The following is a 19,130-nucleotide window of genomic DNA, read 5'->3' as shown; positions in this document are numbered from 1 at the left end:
TGGGCTCTGGGAGGACGTGACGGGCGTGCCAGCCAATCATAGGCCGTGTCCGTTTAGCGTCAGAAGTGGAGACACCGTGATTGGCTCAGAACGTTGACGCGAGGCGGTCGCTAGGCGACAGCACGCGAGATTCGAGGCGTTGGGAGGGAGGGGCGTGTCCGTTAATCCAGGACCAATCCGTGGCTGGGGCAGGTATACTAGGGCGGGGCATCCTCTCGCCAATCGGAAGTGCTAGGAGGCGGGTCTGCCAGTCTGTGGACGTCACGGCGCCATGAACATCTTGCCCAAGAAGAGCTGGCACGTCCGGAACAAGGACAATGTCGCCCGCGTGCGGCGTGATGAGGCCCAGGCCCGGGAGGAGGAGAAAGAGCGTGAACGGAGGGTGCTGCTCGCTCAGCAAGAGGTAGGCTCCGAAAGCGGCCGGGCGGGGCTCCTGGGCCCAGCGCGCAGGCGCCGCGGTAGGGACCGGAAGTGGAGGCGGCGCGCAGGTGCAGTGCGTCCCGCGCGGAATTGGGCTCCCGGCGCGTTGGGAACCGCGGAACCTTCCCCGGCCTGGTTTCCTCCGCTCTTCTCCGCGAGGCCAAAGCGCTGCCTGGCACAGAGCAGGAGCGTATGAATAAAGGAACCCGGACCACTTTTCAGTTTGTAGTGTGTTTATTGAGCGCCTACTGGATGCTCGTCCGGCGCAGAGCGCTCCGCTCGCGACATCCCTCCAGCACGGGTTGTTGGAGGGGCGCTGCCAGTCAGCCCCCGGAGCAGAGGAGAGAGGACGCCGCGCCGGAGAGACGGGGCGCAAGCCAAGGCGTCTCCGTGGGGGAGCCTTTGCACTGCCCTGTCCACACCCCCACCCCCAAACATCAGACGCGCTCTCTATAGCTCCTTCACCTGTTTGGTTCCCACCTGGTGGGCAGTCCCCTAGCTGACCTGGTCCTCAGCACTGGCTGGGAGGTAGCCTGGGCTTTTTAGATTCACGTTTCAGTAGAGATTGGAAATCGACTGGGACCTGGCCAGGTAGCTCAGTTGGTTACAGCGTTGTCCCCCATACGCCAAGCGATCCCCAATCAGGGTACAAGTAGCCAATGAATGCATAGGTAAGTGGAACCACAAATCATCGCATCCCGCCCTGGCTGACTTGGCTCAGTGGATAGAGCACCATCCTGCAGGCTGAAGGGTCCCAGGTTCGATTTCAGTCAAGGGCACATGCCAAGGTTGCGGGCTCGATCCCCAGTGTGGGGATCAGTGATGTTTCTCTCTCTCCCTCTCCCTTCCTCCCTGAAATGAAAAATATATTTAAAAAATCAATGTCTCTCCCTCTCCCTTTCTCTGTTAAAAAAATTAAAAAGTTCTACTTGGGTAGTGACTTGGAGCCCTGCCTGGAACTCAGATCGCCTGTCCTGATGTTTTGGTTGCCTCCATGGTTATCTGCTGTGTCACTGAGACTGGGGAACCCTCTGGCCTGTGGTTAGAAAGGCATCTTACAAACCCAGCGGAAGCCTCATTTCCCCACCTTCTCCCCAGGCTGGGACGGGTGCCTCTCCTGGGCTCCCAGCGCCCCTGCTCCTTCCCATGGCCCCCAGCACAGTTCTCTGTGGCCGGCACCACACTGGTGGTTCCTCAGATCACATCTTGGTTCTGAATGCTCTGCCTATAACTTCCTCCCCCCGCCCCCCCCCCCCCCCCCCCAGGCCCGCACAGAATTCCTTCGGAAGAAAGCCAGGCATCGGAACTCCCTGCCGGAGCTGGAAGCAGCAGATGCAGGGGCCCCGAGTTCTGGGCCTGTGGACCTGTTCCGGGAGCTGCTGGAGGAGGGGAAAGGGGTGACCAGAAGCAACAAAGAGTATGAGGAAGAAAAGCGACAGGAGAAAGTAAGCCGGCCTCACTCATTCCTGTCGGGCATGGAGCCGGGGGAGGGGGCACCCTGCCCTCAGGAGCCTAGGACAGGTGGGGACCAAGTGAGCTAATGGAGGCTCAGCACAGACTGAACGGCTCCAGGGAGTTCCGGTCGTAGCCCTCCAGGCCTACGGGCTTGGAAGTGGAAGCTGGACACTCCCCCCGCCCCAGGCCTGAGGCTGCAGGTACAGATCCCTCAGGTCTCCTACCTGACTTTGTAAAATGAAGTCCGATCCTATCACTCACCTGCCTCAGGGATGAACCTGCCCTCCCCCTGCCTCAGTCAGCTCTCGGCCTTGTTTGCTTTGTTCAGATTTTTGCCCTCAAAGTGCCTCCCTGCTCCCCGTGCCTTGTTAGAGCCGCCCTTGTCCCCGGTGCAGACCCCCCACCTGTGTCCCCTCCTGTGTCCCCAGCACCTGGCAGCGCTGGCTCATGACAGGCCCTCAGCACTTAGCGAACGCCTGGTTCTGTCCCAGCCATGGGTGTCCGTTATCACCCAGGGCTCCCTGAGGGCAGACACTTGACCGTCTTCCGTTTCCCGCCCCCTCAGGAGAAGCAGGAGAAAGCTCTGGGCATCCTGACGTACCTGGGCCAGAGTGCCGCGGAAGCCCAGACTCAGCCCCCCTGGTACCAGCTGCCCCCGGAGCGAGGGGCACCCCCGCCCGGCCCAGAACCAGATGTGAAGGTCAAGAGCCGCCTGGACCCTCTGCTGGAGATGCAGAAACATTTGGGGAAGAAGAGGAGGCACAGCGGTGACCAGGGCAGACGCAGCAGAAAGGAAGCGGGGCCTGAGAAACAGCGGCCCAAAGAGTGAGGAGGGAGCCGTGTGGGTGCCAGGGGCTCTGGGGCAGGCCGGTCGGGCCGCCGTGGCTCTCGGCGACCCTGGGGGCCGGACAGCCCTTCAGGGGCTCGGCCAGGTCAGGCTGTGGTCACAGCAGCAGCGTCTGGCTTTCCGCTTCGTGGTCTCCAGGGGCTGCGTGGCGCCAGTGGACACAGGCTTGTTCCCAAGATTTGCTTCCACTTCTGACATTTACAACCCAGGACACGGGAGCTCCGTGCGGTCCTGGAGCTCCGAGGCCCGAGTTTGAGAACCGCAGCATTAGAGCAGAAGCAGGCCTGCTGCACAGGAGGGGAAACTGAGGCGGAGGCGCCCGGGTGTGTGCCGTGTCACGCAGCTGATTAACGGCAGACTCTCCTGACCTGAAGGGGCACCTCGTCGTTAGACCGGGAGGAGGACAGAGGCTCCAGGAGCCAAGGCCAGGAGCACGGCAGAGGCAGGCAGGGGGTCCGGGGGCCGCTCCCTCTGGGGGAAGTGGGGCCTCCCAGCTTTCTACCCTGATTCTCCTTCCCCAGGTCCCCGTCCCTGGACCAGCTTCGAGCTGAACGCCTTCGGCGGGAAGCCACTGAGAGGGCACGAGCGGAGGCCCTGCTGGCCCGGGTCCGAGGGGCACAACAGGAGGAGCAGCCGGAAGAGACAGATGATCGGCGGCGGCGGTACAACTCCCAGTTCAACCCGCAGCTGGCCCGGCGCCCCCGCTGGCAGGACCCCCCGCTCCCTCACTCCTGAGGGGTACAGGAGAGGCTGCTGCTGCCAGCCGTCATATAAAACTATTTATTCATAAATATTTTCCAAAATGAAAATAGGTTTACCAAAAAATGTCCCTCACTGGAGAGGGGAGGAGGGGGCAGCCCTCGCCCCCAGGGCCCCAGGCCGGGCCGAGAGGAAGAGGAAACCTCCCGGCCCCTCCTTCCTGGGGGAGGGGGCTGCCCCGCGGCCTGGGGCCTCCCCGTCTTCTGGGGCAGGGGGTCAGCATGCTGGGGCGGGTGGGGGGGGCCGGTGTCACTGGAGGTCCCGGTCCTCCAGGTAGCGGTACTCGAAGGTGAAGCCTTCCTTCTTCCGCTGGCCCCACTTCTCGTAGTCGAAGTAGATGTAGGTGCCCTGCGGGGAGGAGGCGGCAGTGAGGCGGAGGCGCTGGGGCGCTGGGCCGAGCGGACATCTCACTCCGCCCCGCACGCTCTTCCCGGTAGGAGAGGGTACGGCGCCCACGTTAGAGGAAGCACAGGGAGGCGCAGAGGTCACTTCTGCTGAGGCCCCGCATGTTTGCGAAGTTCTCTTGCCTCTCAGGACGGTGGTGGCTTCCGAGCCCCGCTCAGGTGCCCAGGACGCTCAGGTGCCCAGGACGGCGTGTCCGAGCACTGCCTCTCCACCCCCCGAGGCCACCCCCGGCTAGAGATGGGACGGGCTACTGTGCCCGGTGGGCGGGACGTTCTGGAGGAGAGACGCCTGGGAATAGACTAACTCAGCGGGTTACTGTGGACCCAGCCAGGAGGGGACAGGTCTGTAGTGTCAGAGGAGGCACAGTGGGGAGGGGGCTGGGTTCTGAGCGGCTGAAATGCTTCCAAGAACCGAGGGGAGCGGACTGAGCCCTCTGAGGACACGACCTGTTCGGTCCTTGCGTCCGGCACCGAGTCAAAGCACGCTGGGACCGGTGCAATGCGCCCAGGACGCTCCGTGGCAGGCACCGTCCCGTACACACGTGACTAACTCGTTAACTCGTTTAATCCTCACCACTGCGTGAGGGGGGCCTGTCACCCCGTTTTTACAGAAAATGGAAATGGCACAGGTTTCAGTGCCTGGCCAGGGCCCCCGGCTGGAGGTGGGGAGACATCAGGTTAAGTCCCCTGAGCGTTTTGTGAGGAGTCCCCCCACCAGTTGGCACTGGAGGCCATTCAGAAATAACAGCTCCCCCACTCGCATTGGCTGAGCGCTAGGCACATGCAGGGGGTGGGGGACACCACACCCGCACCGAGCCGGGGACAGCACAGGCGGTGTGGCTGGGAGGCTCCCCGAGGAAGGGCGTTTAGGCCAGGAGTTGCTCAGTGTGAATGACAGACCCAGCCGAGCTGCCGAGGTGGTGGTGAGGGGCGGGCCTCACCTGCTCGAACTCGTCCGTGATGGTCTTGGGCTCCTCGTGCCTCTGGAACCACATCATGTACTTGGTGTGGAACCGCCACGACTGCTTCTTCAGCGCCTTGGCTGCCAGGTACTGCGCCTTCGTGCCCTGGGGGAGGGAGGGGCAGCGGGACATCAGGGGACCCCCCGGATGCGAGGGGCAAGGGGGATGGGCAGGGCATCAGGGCTGACCCCGGGCCCCGCCACAGACCAAGGATGGGCTGGACCCTCCAGCTGGAGCCGGGCGGGGGCACGGAACATACCAGCGCTGCCAGAGGAAAAGGAGACAGGAGGTGGGAGTGCTTCCGGAGAAGCTTGGAGAAGGAAGAGACACTAACGCATGAGGAGTGCTCGGAGGCGGCGGCCTCGGTTTCCCGGGCGGGATGAGGGCGGAGGTTACACGTGACGCCCGGGGTCACACAGGCCGCCCGCGGGGACAGCTAACGGGACGGGCGCCGGGAGTGGGCAACCTGACCCTCCGCCTCAGCCGTTCTGACCCCCGTGCTGAAGTGGGGACGGGACAGGTCTGGTTTGGGGGGCCCAGGGCGGGGGGTACGGGGAGGGGTGTGGTCCCGGCGGCCGCAGTGGGGCACCCACCTCACCCTCCAGCCCGAGGGGGGACGGCGGCGTGGCGGCGAGGCGGGGGGCCCTGCTGTACCTCCAGATAGTAGAAGATGAAGAAGAGCGTCTCGGTGGACAGGCGCTGGTAGAACTCCACGGTGTCCGAGTGCGGGGGTGGCATCTGGTGGTGGTAGGGGGGCGTCGGGCAGGGGTTCCGGGGGAGGTACTGTCTGTGGGGGACGGTGTGTTAGTGCCAGTGCCTGCCAGCCCTGCTGTCTCAGGGAGGCAGAAGGCCGGCTCTCACCTCTCTCCCGCCCACCGCTCGTGGGTCGATGGGAGCTCTCAGTCACCTGATCACCCAGCCCTGAACTAACTCACCCCGCCTCCTGCGGAGCCCCCGTCAGGTGCCCAGCAAGCTTTCCCTAGCCTCAAAGCTGGGACCAGACCCCACCACAGCCCCCTCCCCAGACGGGGCCCCTCCCCGCAGCCCCGCACCTGATCCGCTCCGAGTCGGAGGGGTGGGGCATGTGGTGCCAGGCGGCCTCTTCCATGGCCTGCTGGTACAGCTGCTCCTTGGTGAGGGGCACAGGCCCCAGGGGGCACACGCCCAGGGACAGCGGGATGTTCACCTCCGACAGCTGCAGGGGCGGCTGGGCCGAGGCCGGGGGAGCGGCCGTGCTGCTCAGGATGATGTCTGTGGGGAGGCCGGGCCAGGCCCTGGGGTGAGGCCGGGCGGGCGCCCTTCCTCGCTGGCTGCCCCCACAGCACCGGGACACCGGGACCCTCACCTCGCTCAGTCAGGTGCAGCGTCGGCACGGGGTCCTCGATGGCGGAGCTGAGAGCTGCCCTTTCTGCCATGGACTTCAGGGAGCTCAGGGGCTCGGGGGCCTGGGGAGGAACAGGTGCCTCAGGCCCTGGGCAGAGGGCTGGTGCGGGGACTGGAGGCGGCACAGCCAGAGCCTTTAGTGTGAGACTGTTCGCTGCGGCCCGGACGGGGGGCTGGCCAGGGAAGCGCCACAGCAGCCCGGACCTGCGCTGACGCTGCGGACACCGTGCAGGACCCGCACGCAGGGGAGCCTCCTGCTCTGCACACGGGCGACCCCGCCTTCAACCCGCAGGAGCAGCTCCTCCTCCCGCCTGCACCCCCTCCGCGCCCAGACCTCACAGCACCTCTCCATCCTGTTCCCCCGGCCCCGGGACCTCTCCAAGGCTCCCACCACTCACCCCCCCTCCCCCCCGTCCCTCCCTGTGGGAACCTCCCCGCTGGGGACCCTGCCCAGGAACATGGACACGTGAGCTTCCTGCCCTTGCACCTCTCGGTGGGCGTGCTCGCTCCGGCAGTGCCCCCTGTGGTGACGGCCGAGTCGGGCGGAGGGAGGACTAGAGGGCAACGCGGGCGTGGGCCCGGACAGCGGGCATCATGCTCCTGTGGGACTGGGTCTACCCCGCAGTGTCCTGCCGACGGCAACCAGGACCCCTGCCCCCTGTGGTGACACCCCACCATGTCAGGCCGCCGGCCTGCTCCCCTCCTGCAGAGTGGACACTTCTTTCCTCCTCTCTGCTGAACCCCACCCAGCCTTCTAACGACCGCTCCGGCATGAGCCTGCCTAGAACTCGGCAGACACCCACTCCTCTTCCTCCAGCAGCGTTTCCTGCCCCATCAGGGTCCCCGCTTAGACACAGCCCCCAGAGGCCTTGCAGGGCCTTCTCCACAGGTTAAACCACATGCGCCAAGTGCATCCCCACCCAGCGGGGGCGCTGTCCGCACGGCCTTTCCTCACGTAGGTGACTTCCTCCAGGGAGCAGGAGGGCCGAGAGCTGGACAGTGTTTGTGCGAAGAAAGTAAGAGGAGAAACGGAGACAGAACTGGAAGGAGAGGACGGTGGGCACCACCAGGCGCCAGGGCAAGGCCGGGAGCAGACGGGGGGTGGGGGTGGGGGGTGGGGGGAAAGACCAGAAGGAAAGCAGTGACTGTGAGGAGCGGAGCCGGGGGTGGCAGTGGAGGCCTGGGGGGAAGGGGGTTTGCAGCGAAGGTCTGGGGCCAAGCTGGCAGGGCAAGACACACAGGCTTAGCACCCACCTTGATCTCCGGGGCGGCGCTGAACTGCGGGGGTCCGTTGAGCAGGGCGCCAGCTGCCTTGGCATCACTGAAGCTGGGTGTCGGGGAGCTGGGAGGGTTCACGGGAAGGGGCACGAGGAGGCTGGGTCCCCCAGAGTTGTTCCCTGAGCCTGGGGCTACGCCCCCAGCGCCTGCTGGGGCAGCTGCACTGGATTCCTTCCTGCAGAGGGGACAGGAGGGGGATCATGGGAGTGTCCCCACGGGTGGGACGGACGGGAAGGGTGACAGGGCGAGTCAAAACGGAGAAGGCCAGCAGAGGGAGCCGCGAGGGGTGGGCTGAGGGACGGACGGAGGGAAGGGCTCTGGGAAGAAGAGCTGCCAGGAAACGGGGCAGCCTCTGACGGTCCCCGGAGCAGGATGTGAGAGTGGGTGTTCCAGCCACAAGATGTGGTGCCTCGGGCAGACGCCCCTTGGGAGCCCCGAGAGGGAAGGGCTGTGTCTGGGAGCAGGCTTCCCGAGGTCCCAACCAGGAGGGGAAGCTCTCTCGTGGGGCGTTGCCCTGGGCATCGGGGACCCAGGAGAGGGTGGTTGGGGATGGGCAGGACGACTTTGGGGCCTTCCATTTGGAAAGCAGACAGAGCCCTCCAGAGTCAGGTGACCGTGGGCGGAACAGAAAAGGGGGGCTGGGGCCAGAGCTCCTCCAGGGAAGAGGAAGCGGAGAGCCCAGGCGGGGTGGGCTGAGAACACCCGTCAGCGAGGACTGCTTTACATCGCAAAGGGCACCGCCGGGGGGCCCGTGCCCAGTGTCCCGGATGGAAAGAGGTGGGACACGGCTCATGGGGGAGTCCCAACGGGCCAGGGCAAGGCCTGTGTCCGCACCATGGGCAACAGTGGGGTACCCCGTGCCTGCGTGTGCCTGTCCCCAACCCTGACGGAGGCTGACACTCACGAGGTGCTGGAAGGTGGGTTGTGGGGGCCAGATGGGGGGCCCAGAGCCTGGCTGCTGGCATTGCTGCCCCCACTGCTGCTGAGAGCCACCTCCGCCGGGCTGTCCGCTACGACGGAGCTGTAACCTGAGGGAAGGAAGAGGGGATGGAAGGGGCCACCAGCGGCTACCCCAGGACCCCTGCCCCCAGCAGCCCCCGCTTACTGGTGGCACCGTTCTGTTTGCCGGCACCTCCACTTCCACTGCTGTTACTGCTGCCGCTGCCTCCACCGCCTCCCCCGCCGGCCTGGACGCTGGGGGGCCGGGGCTGGGCCGCATTGGGCCCACTGGGGGCTGGTGGGGCCACAGCCTGGGCGTAGGGGGCGGGGGTGCCCGAGTTGTGGCTAGGAGCTGGGCTGGCCTTGGGGCCCAGGGCACTTGGAGGTGCTGCCGGGGCAGGGGCCCCATTGTTGCCAGGGGTGGTGCTCAGAGCTGAGGTGGCGGGCGGGGGGCCAGGCGGGTAGCTGGGCGGCACGGCGGGGGACTGAGGGTGCTGGCTGCTGTGGACGGGCTTGGAGCCGTTTTTGGCTGGAGACTGCAGGCGGGAGAGAGAAGAGGGTCAGGCCCGCCTCCTGCACCCCTTCCCCGGGACTGGGCGACCTCACCGGAATGGCTTCCACAGCACCCGTGCTTCAAACACTGATGCCGTCCCAGCCCCACCCAGCGGTCCCTGCCCTGCCTGCACATGTCCCCACAACGTCCCCCCAGACAGGGCGGACACACAGGAGAAACCGCTGTCCGTGAGAGCCTCAGCGTGAGCTCAGATGGAACCAGCCCAGAGCCCCAGAGAAGGACAAACAGCTGCACTGGACAGTGATTCCAAACGTCACGTGGCGGGTCCCTAAAGCACCTCGTGGGGGTAGGAGCACCACCCCAGGAAGCAGGCTGCTGGCGTGCCCACGCCTCCCGAGGCCAAGCTGCTGGCAAAGACTTGCTCGGCCGCCTCGGCCTGCCACCCTGAGGCCCCCGGCCCCTGTGCTCACCACACACCAGGCGGGACACGTGCTCCTTCCTGGCACCACAGCCTCCCCACTGCCTGCCCAGTGCCCGGGACAGCCCTCCCGGCAGCCACGGAGGCCTGGGGCCTGGGACCCCGTGCACCTCGAAAAGGGCCTGCCTGATGCTGACCTGGTGGGTCTCAGGCTGGTCAGGCCCTTTTCAAGGTGCACGGGGTCCCTCTGGGCTCTCAGCCCGGCTACCCCAGGCCCTGCGCTCACAGCCGGCCCTGCGCACCTGGCCAGCTCCCACGTGGCACTTTGGCTTTCACTGACGACTCGCCTGTGTTACCTCCACTACCTGGCCCAGGAATGTCACCTTTACCCACTGGTTGAGCTCGTCTCCCTCTACACCCAGGGGGATATGCCCTCCGAGCAGCTTCTGACCAGCCCCTGCCTGCCTGCCCCGGCTCTCAGGGCAGCCTGTCCCAGAGCCGCACTGCGGCCACCCTCAGGCTTCCTGCACCTTTGGGAACCAAAGGAGCCAGCGTCGGGCCCCTCAGACCCACCTGGCTGACTTCACTGTCCGTGGAGCGGCCCCTCTTCTTGTCATCTTCCGAGTTTTCCTGAGGTGAGGGAGGCAGTCAGAAACCGTGTCACCTCTGAACCCCCGGGGACCTGTACCCAGCTGACCCCCCTCCGGCCTCAGAGCATTCAAGTCCCCGTGACCTAATCTCGCTGGGAACTGGAGCCCAGCTCCCCAGGTCCTTGTCTCCTGGAGCCAGCACCCGCCCCACCTCCCCCCCGCCCCCCAGCCAGCCTCCTCAGGGGATGCCAGCCCGACCTCTGCCCAGCCTCCACCTCCACCTCCACACCCAGGACCCCCATGGGGCCCGTCCATCTCATTAGCTCTCCGGGCCCTTGGCGCCCAGACCCTGGATGCCGAGGTCCTCGCTTCCTCGATGACCCTTCCCGAGACCCGCCCCGTGTGCTGGGCGGGAGCCAGGCCTCACCGTGGTGCAGTTGGCCGGGCTGGGCGGGATGGGCGAGCTGGAGGTGGTGGAGGTGGGCGTGCTGCTTGACTGGTTGAAGATCTCGTCCTCCATGTGACTGTGGCTGGGGGGGGAGGTGGCGACCAGCGCCTGTGCTGTGGGCGGGAGGGGCGGCTGAGCTGGCTGGGGCGCCCTCCGGCCCGGCCCCACCGCCCTGCGCACGCCGGCCACCCCTGGGCCTCACGAATGTCCTCGAGGTCCAGGTCGTCGTAGAGGAACTCGTTCTCCTCGAAGTCGGGGTCCTGGGAGGAGTCGACGTAGTACTCCACGTCGTCCTTGATCTTGCGGATGGCGTCCACCAGGATGGAGTCGTTGTCCAGCATGCGCAGGATGGTCTCCAGCATGCGCACGTGGTAGCGGTGCTTCTCGATGTGCCGCTTCAGGCCCTCGATCCGGTCCTGCTTCTGCTGGTGAGCCCAGGGCCAGCTCAGGGGCTGCGGGCGCCGCCCGGCCCTCCTGCCCCAAGAACCCGTCCTCAGTCCCACTCGGGCCCCTCCTGGCGTGGGCAGTGTGCAGTCTGCCCGCCCTGCCCTCCGGGATCCCACAGCCTGGTCCCCGTGTGGGCTCCGGAGTGCCGGGACCGCCCACCTCCGCTGAGGCCCCGCCTCCTGTCCGGCTCCCACAGTAACAATGACCCCACTCGAGGGAGCTCGGGGTTTACCATCACAGCCCTGTCACGCCATGCCCCCCTCCCTAGCTGTACCCGCTAAGGAGCCCGGAATCTGAAGCCTGGCTCGCAGGCACTCCAGGTGCCTCCTCCTTCCAAGACCCCCATTCCCTTTGGGATTCGACACCTTCATCCCAAGTCTAACCCCGTCTCTGCACGGACCTATTACACGACCACGCGTCACTGAACAGGGACACGTTCTGAGACCGCACCGACGCAGACCTGGAAGGTCTGGCTTACCCCGCCCCAGGCTGCAGCCTGTCCCCCACGTTACCGTGCTGGGCAGTGTGGGCACTGTACCACCACCTAAGTGTTCGTGTATCTCATCCCCCAACAGAAAGGCACAGCAAGAACACAGCGCCAAGGACCAAGTGTGCAGGTGCCCGTGTGTGCGCACGCGTTGGAGTAGCGGGGGGAGGGCTGTTGTTAGAGTGAGGGGAGAGGAGGAGGAAGACAGGGAAAGAAGGGAAGGGGAGACCAAGGGAGAACAGAAATCAAGAGACCCAGGAAGATACAGCTAGAGGTGAGAAACAAAGAGGAGGAGCTTGGCAGGGGGCGGAGTGATGGGGGTGATGGGACGGGAGCTGGTGGGGAGCAGTTCAGCTAGGAGTGAGAGAGGACCAGGAACCAAGGAAGTGAGTGTGTGTGCGCATGGTGAGGGCAGGGAGGGGGGCCTGGCTCCCGGGCGCCCTCCTCCCTAGCCCACACCTCGCCCAGGGCAGGGAACAGCATGCTGAGCCTCCCCCTCCATTTAAACCACCTCTCTGACGGCAACTTCAAGATCAAATTCAACATCGTAGTTGGGTTCAGCCTGTCCTTTCAACGTCACAAATAAGCTCTTTGCTTACAATGTTCTAACCTCATGGACCACCATGCACGCAGGCCCTCGCTGACCCGCACGTTATTCAGCACGTGGCTCTGCCCCGCCCCCAGCCCGGTTCCCAGAGCCCTCAGCTCACACACCACGCCTGGCCCTCCCCCCCGCAGGCCATCCCGCACCAGCTCCCGGAGGACCAGCTCTGCTCCCGGTACTTCCATGCCAACAAGCACGGGTCCGCACCCTGGAACCCAGCCTGCATCCTGGGTTCCGGAACCGGAGGCCCGAGCCTCTGGCCGTCGCAGACCTCACTTCTCCTCGGCCGCACGCACCGTCCCTCGTGCCTCCCCTGCCTGTACCCTGTCCTCTCCCGAGGACCCGGCTGCAGCGGCTGGACCTCCCGCCCCGGGTCCGTCAGGCCTCTCACTGTGCGACCCAGGCCCACCTCTTCGCCTCCCCCAACTGCTCCTCCTCCTCCTCGCCGGCCGGTTCACCCAGAAGGGACCGAGCCTGCCTCACCTCCTCCCTGCGCCAGCCCGTCTGCTAGGCCCTGACCCCACCCCGGAGCCCCCATCCCACCCGCCAGCCCCCCCACCCTAAGGGTGCCGGCCCCACTCACATCCTTGTCGCCCTTCTTCTTGCGCGTCTGCACCGACAGGGACTCCACTTCGCTCTCAAACTGGTCCACCTGCATGTTTAGGGTGTCGATCGTGTTCTGGGGGAGGAGGAAAGGCGGGGGTCAGCCAGCATCCGCTGGGATGCCTGGGGGCAGGCCCCGAGGTCAACTCGTCTTCTCTGCCCAGCTCACCGTGAGCCACTGGCCAACCTCCTCCTTCTCCTTCTGGGCGGGGTCCACCTTCTGCGCCAGGCCCAGGCCCTCCTTGCTGTAGGCTTTGGTTTTGGTCTCTCGCTCCACGACTTTGAACCGCTCCATTTGCTGTGGAGAGCGCAGTTGGCAGCCGGCCCCTCCCGCACCTGCTCGGGACCCCGGGGCCCTCCCACCTCAGACGCCGGCTCCGGCTCCTACCGTCTCAATGAGCTTGCGGTTGTCTATGAGCTGCCTCTTGTCCTTGATCTCGTTGGACGCGACCCATGTCTTGATCTGGTCCCTCAGCCGCTGAAGGCGAAAGCCCGACCGTCAGACTCCTCAGCGCCCGGGCCCCGAGGCCCCAGCCCTCCTCTTCCTGGGACCCAGCAGTCCGCTCGCCCACCCTGCCGCCCTCAGGACACAGGGTCCGGCCCCCAGCCCCTCACTTGAAGCTTCTTAATCTCCTTCTTTAGGTCAGCCTCATACTTTTCTTTCTGGTTCGCGTTGGCTGCATTGTGGAGCTGGGGGTGGAGAGAGGGCACGCCGTCAGTGCCGGGAACTCTGGGACCCCCCCCCGCCCGCCGCCGCGGGATTGACTGCCCTAGTGCCCACGTGTCTCTGTGTGCCGGGGACTCTGGGGTCACCCCCAATCCATCTCAGAGCTGCTTCCCTCAGGTCCTCAGCACCCGCTCCCTGACACCCTGCACCTCCTCCTGCTCCGCTCGCTGGAGCCCGATTCGCAGGCCCAGACCCGTACCTTCTGCCAGATATCTTCAAACTGCTCGACGCCCTCGGACACCTTCTTGAGGCAGCGATCAATCTCACCTGGCGGAGGACAGAGGCAGGCAGTGAGCACCTGCCGAGCAGCAGGCACCCGAGGGGAGCTCCGGGGCACGTGGCCGCCACCCAGTACCTTGGAGTTTGCGCTTGTCCGCCATCTTCCCTGCCCTATAGGCGCACTCTCTTCATACTCTCTTGGAGACAGACGCTGCTGGAGGGGGGGAAGGAACACACATTCACTCTCTGGTTGGTGCAAACCCAGACGGGAAAGAGGCTGGGAAGAGGGGGTGGGGGCAGGGGATGGGAAAGGGAGGGTGAGTCTACTGCCCGCTGACAAGGACCGGCCAGGCCTCTCCGCTGCCTCACCTGCCCAGCACGGGCCTGAACTTTGTGGAAAGGAGGAAACAGATACGCTTTCTGTGTGCGGCTGACCCAGGAGATGGAAAATTCCTAGAGTGTGGGGCACCCTGCCCCAGATGACACTCAGGAGTCTTGTTCGGGGCAGAAAAAAGCCACACAGCACACAGCTGGCTGCTAGGGGCGAAGGTGTGAGACCTGAGGCCTCACTTCCCACCGAGGGGTCGGGGACACAGCGGACTAGACCCTAACAGCCACGTCGGGAGGCACAGAACAGGTGCGCCCCAGAGAGGGGCCTGGCAGAGTGTGAGCTGTAAGGGACGGAGGGGGCGTGGGGGGCAGACACGCTGTAACCGTGCAGCGCTAACCCCACCCCCCCACACACACACACTGACAGGGCTGGCTCCCAAGTAGAAGAGCCTCAGAGCAGGAAAATGTCTATCCCAGAGCGGATCCTGAAACCAAAGGAGACAACATGCCCAGCCACAGGGGGACCCCCAGAAGGGCTGTCGGGCTGGGGCCGGGGAGAGCTCTGGGGAGACAGAGGGTGAAAGGGGACCTCCGCCGGGAGGAGCGATCTGCACGCAGGAAGGAGTTCCGTATCAGAGCGTCGGAAATGGAGACTCGGACACACACACCGCCAGGGCAAGCACCCAGGACTCAGAGGGCACCTCCGCCCTAAAGAACTGCAGGCACCCGGGAGGGGGCTGCGCCCGGAGGGGTCACCTGGGGAGGAAGCTACGCCTGGGGGCCCACAGCAAGTCCAGGGGAGAGCGGGAGCGCTCACAGCGAGGGTTGCACACGAGGACGCCCTACGCCAGGCTGCGCCCGGAAGGGGCGGCGTCTACTCAAAGGCCCAGCTCCCCGCTCCGAGATGGGGGAGCCGAGGACTGAGCCCCAACCCGAGAAGTCCCCGCCCACAGGGGGAGCGACTCCGCACAGTCCTGCGCCCCTTTCTGCGGCTGCGCTGTGACATTCAACACTCGCAATGTGGCCGGAACTTTTCACTCCTCAGTTCGGCTACCACCTAACTCCCACGTGGCCAGTAGCTGCTGGGGGGTCGGGGGTGGATAAGGGGGTGAACAGGGTACCAGAGAGCAGGCTTTGGACAGGCGGAGGCCCATAAAGGCGGGCAGGTCCCTAACCTCGGGGGGGGGGGGGGGCGCGGCCCCCACAGGGACCCCCTGCATGGTGCAGTGGGTGTGGCACCTGAGACAAGAGGGCGAATATTCCTCTGCAACAGGCCAACAGGAGAACTGGGCACTCTCAGCCCAGGGGGCCAGGCCCACCCCAGGAAGGCCCGGCTCCAGAAGGGGAGCCGCCGTAGAACCCAGGAGCGGGCGGCACAGAGGGACTCAACCCAAGAAGCACGCGGGGCGCAGACAAGCCCCTTGCTGCCCGGGGTGGGATGAGGACAGGATGTCACACAGAGTGCGTGCTCCTGCCTCTCCCAGGAGCCCGAAGCAGGGGCAGGGGCTGCACCCCGGGGCGCAGACACCGCTGACGCCCCTAAACAAGGTGCTGCACGCGCTCCTTCCCCACCTCCCCTGACAGCGGAATGCCTGGCAGGGAGGAGCTGACCCCCGGAGGGTGCGGACTGCGGCCGCAGGAAGTCCTAAGGAGCTGGGAGCCCGGGGAGGCGGTTTCAGACAGAACCTCCAAGGGACACAGCTGGACCTGGACAGGACACGCGTGACCTGGGAGGCAGCTCCTCCAGACAGGGCCAGCCCCGCAGGCCCAGGAGACCTGTGCCCTAGAGACTGGGTGCTACAGCGGGCGGGAGCCTCCGCCGCAGAGGGAAGCCCCACATCGAGGTCCCCAGCAAAGGGCAGAGAGAAGAGAAGCCGGAGTTGAGTCTCCAAGGAGCGCCCCACCGCTCTGGGGACCCCCCAGGTCCCCCACCGCAGCAGGTCTGCTCCCCGAGCGAGGAGCCTTGGCCGGGAGACTTAACCAAAAGGAAGGCGCGTCCCGCAATTAAGGAGCCAGCGCTGAGGGTGTGAGCGCTGAGGGTGGGTGAGCGCGCAGCTCTCCATGACCCAGGAGGCAACCCTCCTGAGATGCAAGGCCCCGACTGAGGCAGCCCCAGGCTCCCCCGGGGGTGGGGGTGAGCGTCACACAAAGGCCGAGGGAGAGCAGGGCTGAGTCCTGGGACGGACACCAAGCCGCCCCCAAACCCTGGGGAAGTGATGCTGGGAGGCGATCCTTAAGCCTCGCAGGGCCTGAGCCTCTGTCCGGTAGGTGTGCTAGGTCCTGGGGTCCCACCTTAGACCTCTTCAGTCCCAGGGAAGGTGACGACAGACAGGGGGTGTCTCCCTCAGTCCCAGGCTCCTTCCCCCCCACAGCACGGAGCCTGGGCGGCAGGAGGGCACTAGCCCAGGGAGGCCCCAGCCCCCAGCCCCCAGCAGGGAGACAGAGGGGCCAACACCCAGGCAGGCGGGCCGCACCCACAAAGGTCCCCTGCCCTGGGGAGAAGGCACACAGCTCAGCACAGGAACCTTACTCCCTGAGGTGCCAGCTGGGTGGGCGGGGGTGGGGTGAACCCCGGCTCTCCGACTGGGGACACCAAGAGGGCTCTTTGGTGCTGGGAAGCTTACACGTCCACAGGAAGGGGGGAGGGGGGGGAACCCTGCCTCCTGGAAAGATACACCCCAATGGAAGGACTGATGCCAACGGGGCTGGAAGCCTGACCCCGGAAGGGGCAGCGGACGTGGTGAGGCCGGGGAGGAAGGTCCCAGACACACACCTGGGCCCGCGGGGCAGGAGCGGGGTGACAGCCCCCGACCCGAGGGGCAGGCACCAGGCTCGGGGGGCACCTGCCCCGCGCACACCGCACACCGGGAGGCGGTTAGCAACTCAGAGCGAGTGGGAGCTCAGGTGTCACCAAGGCGGGACCAGCTCGTCCCGAGACCAGAGGGAGCCGGAGCCACACCATCCCCGCCGAGGGGAGTGACAGCGTGAGGACCCGCACCTGGAGCCGCCGGCCTGGACCAGCCCCCGGGCGGGCCGACTGCCCGGCGCGGACTCGGGGCTTTCCCTGGGACGGGAGCACCAAACGCAAACTGGCGGGACTCGGGCTGCGGCGCCCGGGGATGGAGCGGCGTCCTGCGCGCAGGGGGCTCACCCCACCCCGTCTCCGAGGAGCGGGCACCGCGCTGGGCGCGTGTGGCGGGAGCCCGGCTGCCGTCCCAGCCCGGGGGGGCTCCCTGCCCGGAAGGGGTTCCGGCACCGGAGACCCCACGCCCGCAGCCGCGCGGACGCCGAGGGGCGGCACCTCGCCCGGGCTCACTCCCCGCACCCCGCGGGGCAGACGCGGACGCCACGCGCGGCCCGGGTCGCGGGCGGACTCCGGGCGACGCCGAGAGGCACGGAGGGGGGAGCGACGGAAGGAGAGCGCGCTCGGCCGGGACGGCGGACGCCGGACGGCGGGGCCGCGACGCGCTGGGACCCCGGGCGCCGAGCGGGGGCGGGGGCGGCCATGTCGAGACAGGAGGCGGTGTTGCAGGGGCGGGGGCGGCGGGGAAGGCGGTCGACGGCGCCGGGGGGGAGGAGGGGAAGGGGTCCGGCCCAGTCGAGCCTGACGCTCTCACCACAGGAGCTGGCGCCGCCGCTGAGGAGCGTATCGCGATAGGCGAGGGAGGCGAGCGCCCGCCGCCTTTTTCTCGCGCCCCGGGCCCGGGCGCTATCGCGATAACGGCGCGGAGCGGAAGTGGGGTGAGGGGAAGTGGGCCCGGGGTTGTTCTGACGACGGGGTCGGGGCTCAAGGGAGGCCGCGGCGTCTGCCGATGGCTCCGCGGAAGCTGACGGGCCCGGTCCAAGATGGCGGCGGCGGAGGAGGCCTCCCCTCCTCTCTTCTCGTCTCTGGCGCCGACCCGCCCCCAAGCCCTGAATATAGCCCTACCATTGCTCCTGCTGCACGTCGCTCCTGCCTCTCGGGCGCGTCCTATTGGTCTTTGGCAGGGATGCGTTCGGCCCCCTCTCACCGATTGGACAATTGCTCCAAGGCGCGGCGTTTGATTGGCCTCCCGCGCAGGCTACTAGGATTGGCTCAGGTTTTGTTCCCCGTTCCTCCTCCTCCTCCCGCCTCAAGGCACAACACGCCAGCGCGAGGGCCCGCGCGTCAATCAAGAGGCTGGTGTCATGCTGATTGGACACACCCGCCCCCCTTTCCTAAACCAATTGGCAGGGGGGAGGAGCTAGGCTGATCAGGGGAGGGAAGTCGTCCGTCAAGTTCAGAGCCATTTTTAATTGGTTGGGAAGGAATATTCCATCCTGAAGCCATTGGTTGGTCCTGGAAGTGGGTAGGGAAAGTGGAGGAAGGCATGCAGAGTGGGAGTTAAGGACCGAGTACCTAATGGGATACAGACAGGTGCCTTCAAAGCTGAAGTCATCTGCCAATCAAAACATCTCCTGGGCCACGGGGGAGGAGCTGAGCAAGAGGGTCCACCCCTTTTCCCTCGTTGGCCCTGACTGTTATCACTCATGCCAGTTGGTCCAATAGTGTAGCGAGGGGGCAGTACCCGCTCCTCCAGCGTGTGAAACAGGGCGTAGCAGGCAGACCCGGGAACTGGGGCGCATCCTTCTCCATCCCCAGCGTCCGGCCTGTCGCTCAGCAGCACGGTCCGTCTCCAAGTGCCTGTGTGGGGCAGCTCTCTGAGACTCAGTCCTTCATGGAGGAAGCACGAGACAGTGCCCCACGTCACTGGCACCACGCGAAGCTGCGTTAGTGGGGAAGCGCCACGGAGGCACGGACTTTTGTCCTGCCTCTGAGGGTTACGTGGCTGTACCTCTCCTCTGCACCCTGGTTTCCTCGGTGCAGAAGGCACAGGTGCGATTAGGTTACCACCTAATGCCTATTGGTCCTTCATATCTCAGCTCTGTGCTCTACTCGGAAGGAAAACTTCCCGGACATCCCACACCAAGTGCTCAAGTTGAGAGCCCTGCGTGTTCATTCGGATTGACGCTTGCACGCCTGACATCGTTTTCGTCATTATTCAACTCTCTCCTTAGGGATTTTGCATCCCCAGGAGGCACTGAGTAACCCTCTGCTAAACGAATGAATGAATGCAAGGAATGACTGTGGTTAAGACTTGCTAAGGATCACACCCATCAAGATGGGAAGCCAGATTTGCCCATTATCTCTAGTCTAGGTGGAGGAAAGTCAGAGAAAAGCAAGTGAGAGCTGATCAGAATCAGCTGTGACAAGGGAGATAAGAATGCTTGTAAAAATGCAATGTTGCCCTGGCCAGTGTGACTCAACAGTCAGAGC

The 19,130-nt window shown here is 65.6% G+C and overlaps 2 protein-coding genes across 4 annotated transcripts; one reads left to right on the top strand and one right to left on the bottom strand.

The window, feature by feature from the left end:
- The first annotated feature begins 210 nt into the window (after positions 1–210).
- On the top strand, positions 211–3,507 carry LENG1 (leukocyte receptor cluster member 1). Its single transcript, XM_008160683.3, has 4 exons — positions 211–403; positions 1,686–1,865; positions 2,441–2,700; positions 3,244–3,507. The coding sequence occupies exons 1-4, from the start codon at positions 272–274 to the stop codon at positions 3,455–3,457; spliced, it is 786 nt and encodes a 261-aa protein (XP_008158905.2). The 5' UTR covers positions 211–271; the 3' UTR covers positions 3,458–3,507.
- Positions 3,470–17,698, bottom strand: CNOT3 (CCR4-NOT transcription complex subunit 3). 3 transcript variants are annotated; one of them, XM_028137851.2, is made up of 18 exons: positions 17,452–17,698; positions 13,641–13,718; positions 13,485–13,552; positions 13,174–13,248; positions 12,947–13,036; positions 12,728–12,856; positions 12,539–12,634; positions 10,620–10,842; positions 10,397–10,530; positions 9,953–10,009; positions 8,614–8,983; positions 8,413–8,536; positions 7,485–7,683; positions 6,193–6,292; positions 5,900–6,098; positions 5,502–5,634; positions 4,827–4,952; positions 3,470–3,829 (listed from the first exon to the last, which is right to left on the bottom strand). In XM_028137851.2, the coding sequence occupies exons 2-18, from the start codon at positions 13,663–13,665 to the stop codon at positions 3,731–3,733; spliced, it is 2,247 nt and encodes a 748-aa protein (XP_027993652.1). In that variant the 5' UTR covers positions 13,666–13,718; positions 17,452–17,698; the 3' UTR covers positions 3,470–3,730. The 3 variants fall into 3 exon arrangements, with proteins under 3 accessions (XP_027993652.1, XP_027993653.1, XP_054566553.1); XM_028137852.2 differs by having other exon boundaries at positions 10,620–10,839; XM_054710578.1 differs by having other exon boundaries at positions 13,641–13,715.
- Between the last annotated feature and the right edge of the window lie 1,432 nt (positions 17,699–19,130).

Source organism: Eptesicus fuscus, chromosome 21, assembly GCF_027574615.1.
Source record: "Eptesicus fuscus isolate TK198812 chromosome 21, DD_ASM_mEF_20220401, whole genome shotgun sequence".
Taxonomy (NCBI): domain Eukaryota; kingdom Metazoa; phylum Chordata; class Mammalia; order Chiroptera; family Vespertilionidae; genus Eptesicus; species Eptesicus fuscus.
This window is presented reverse-complemented; position numbering and strand designations above follow the sequence as displayed.

Bases quoted from the DNA above. Each gene is read 5' to 3' on its own strand.
- LENG1 (XM_008160683.3), top strand. From the start codon at position 272: ATGAACATCTTGCCCAAGAAGAGCTGGCACGTCCGGAACAAGGACAAT. The intron at 1,866-2,440 runs GTAAGCCGGCCT...CCGCCCCCTCAG, and splicing joins AAGAAAAGCGACAGGAGAAA to GAGAAGCAGGAGAAAGCTCT. The intron at 2,701-3,243 runs GTGAGGAGGGAG...CTCCTTCCCCAG, and splicing joins GAGAAACAGCGGCCCAAAGA to GTCCCCGTCCCTGGACCAGC.
- CNOT3 (XM_028137851.2), bottom strand. From the start codon at position 13,665: ATGGCGGACAAGCGCAAACTCCAAG. The intron at 10,531-10,619 runs GTGAGGCCCAGG...TCCCGCCCACAG, and splicing joins CCTGGACCTCGAGGACATTC to CACAGGCGCTGGTCGCCACC. The intron at 8,537-8,613 runs GTAAGCGGGGGC...TCCTTCCCTCAG, and splicing joins CAAACAGAACGGTGCCACCA to GTTACAGCTCCGTCGTAGCG.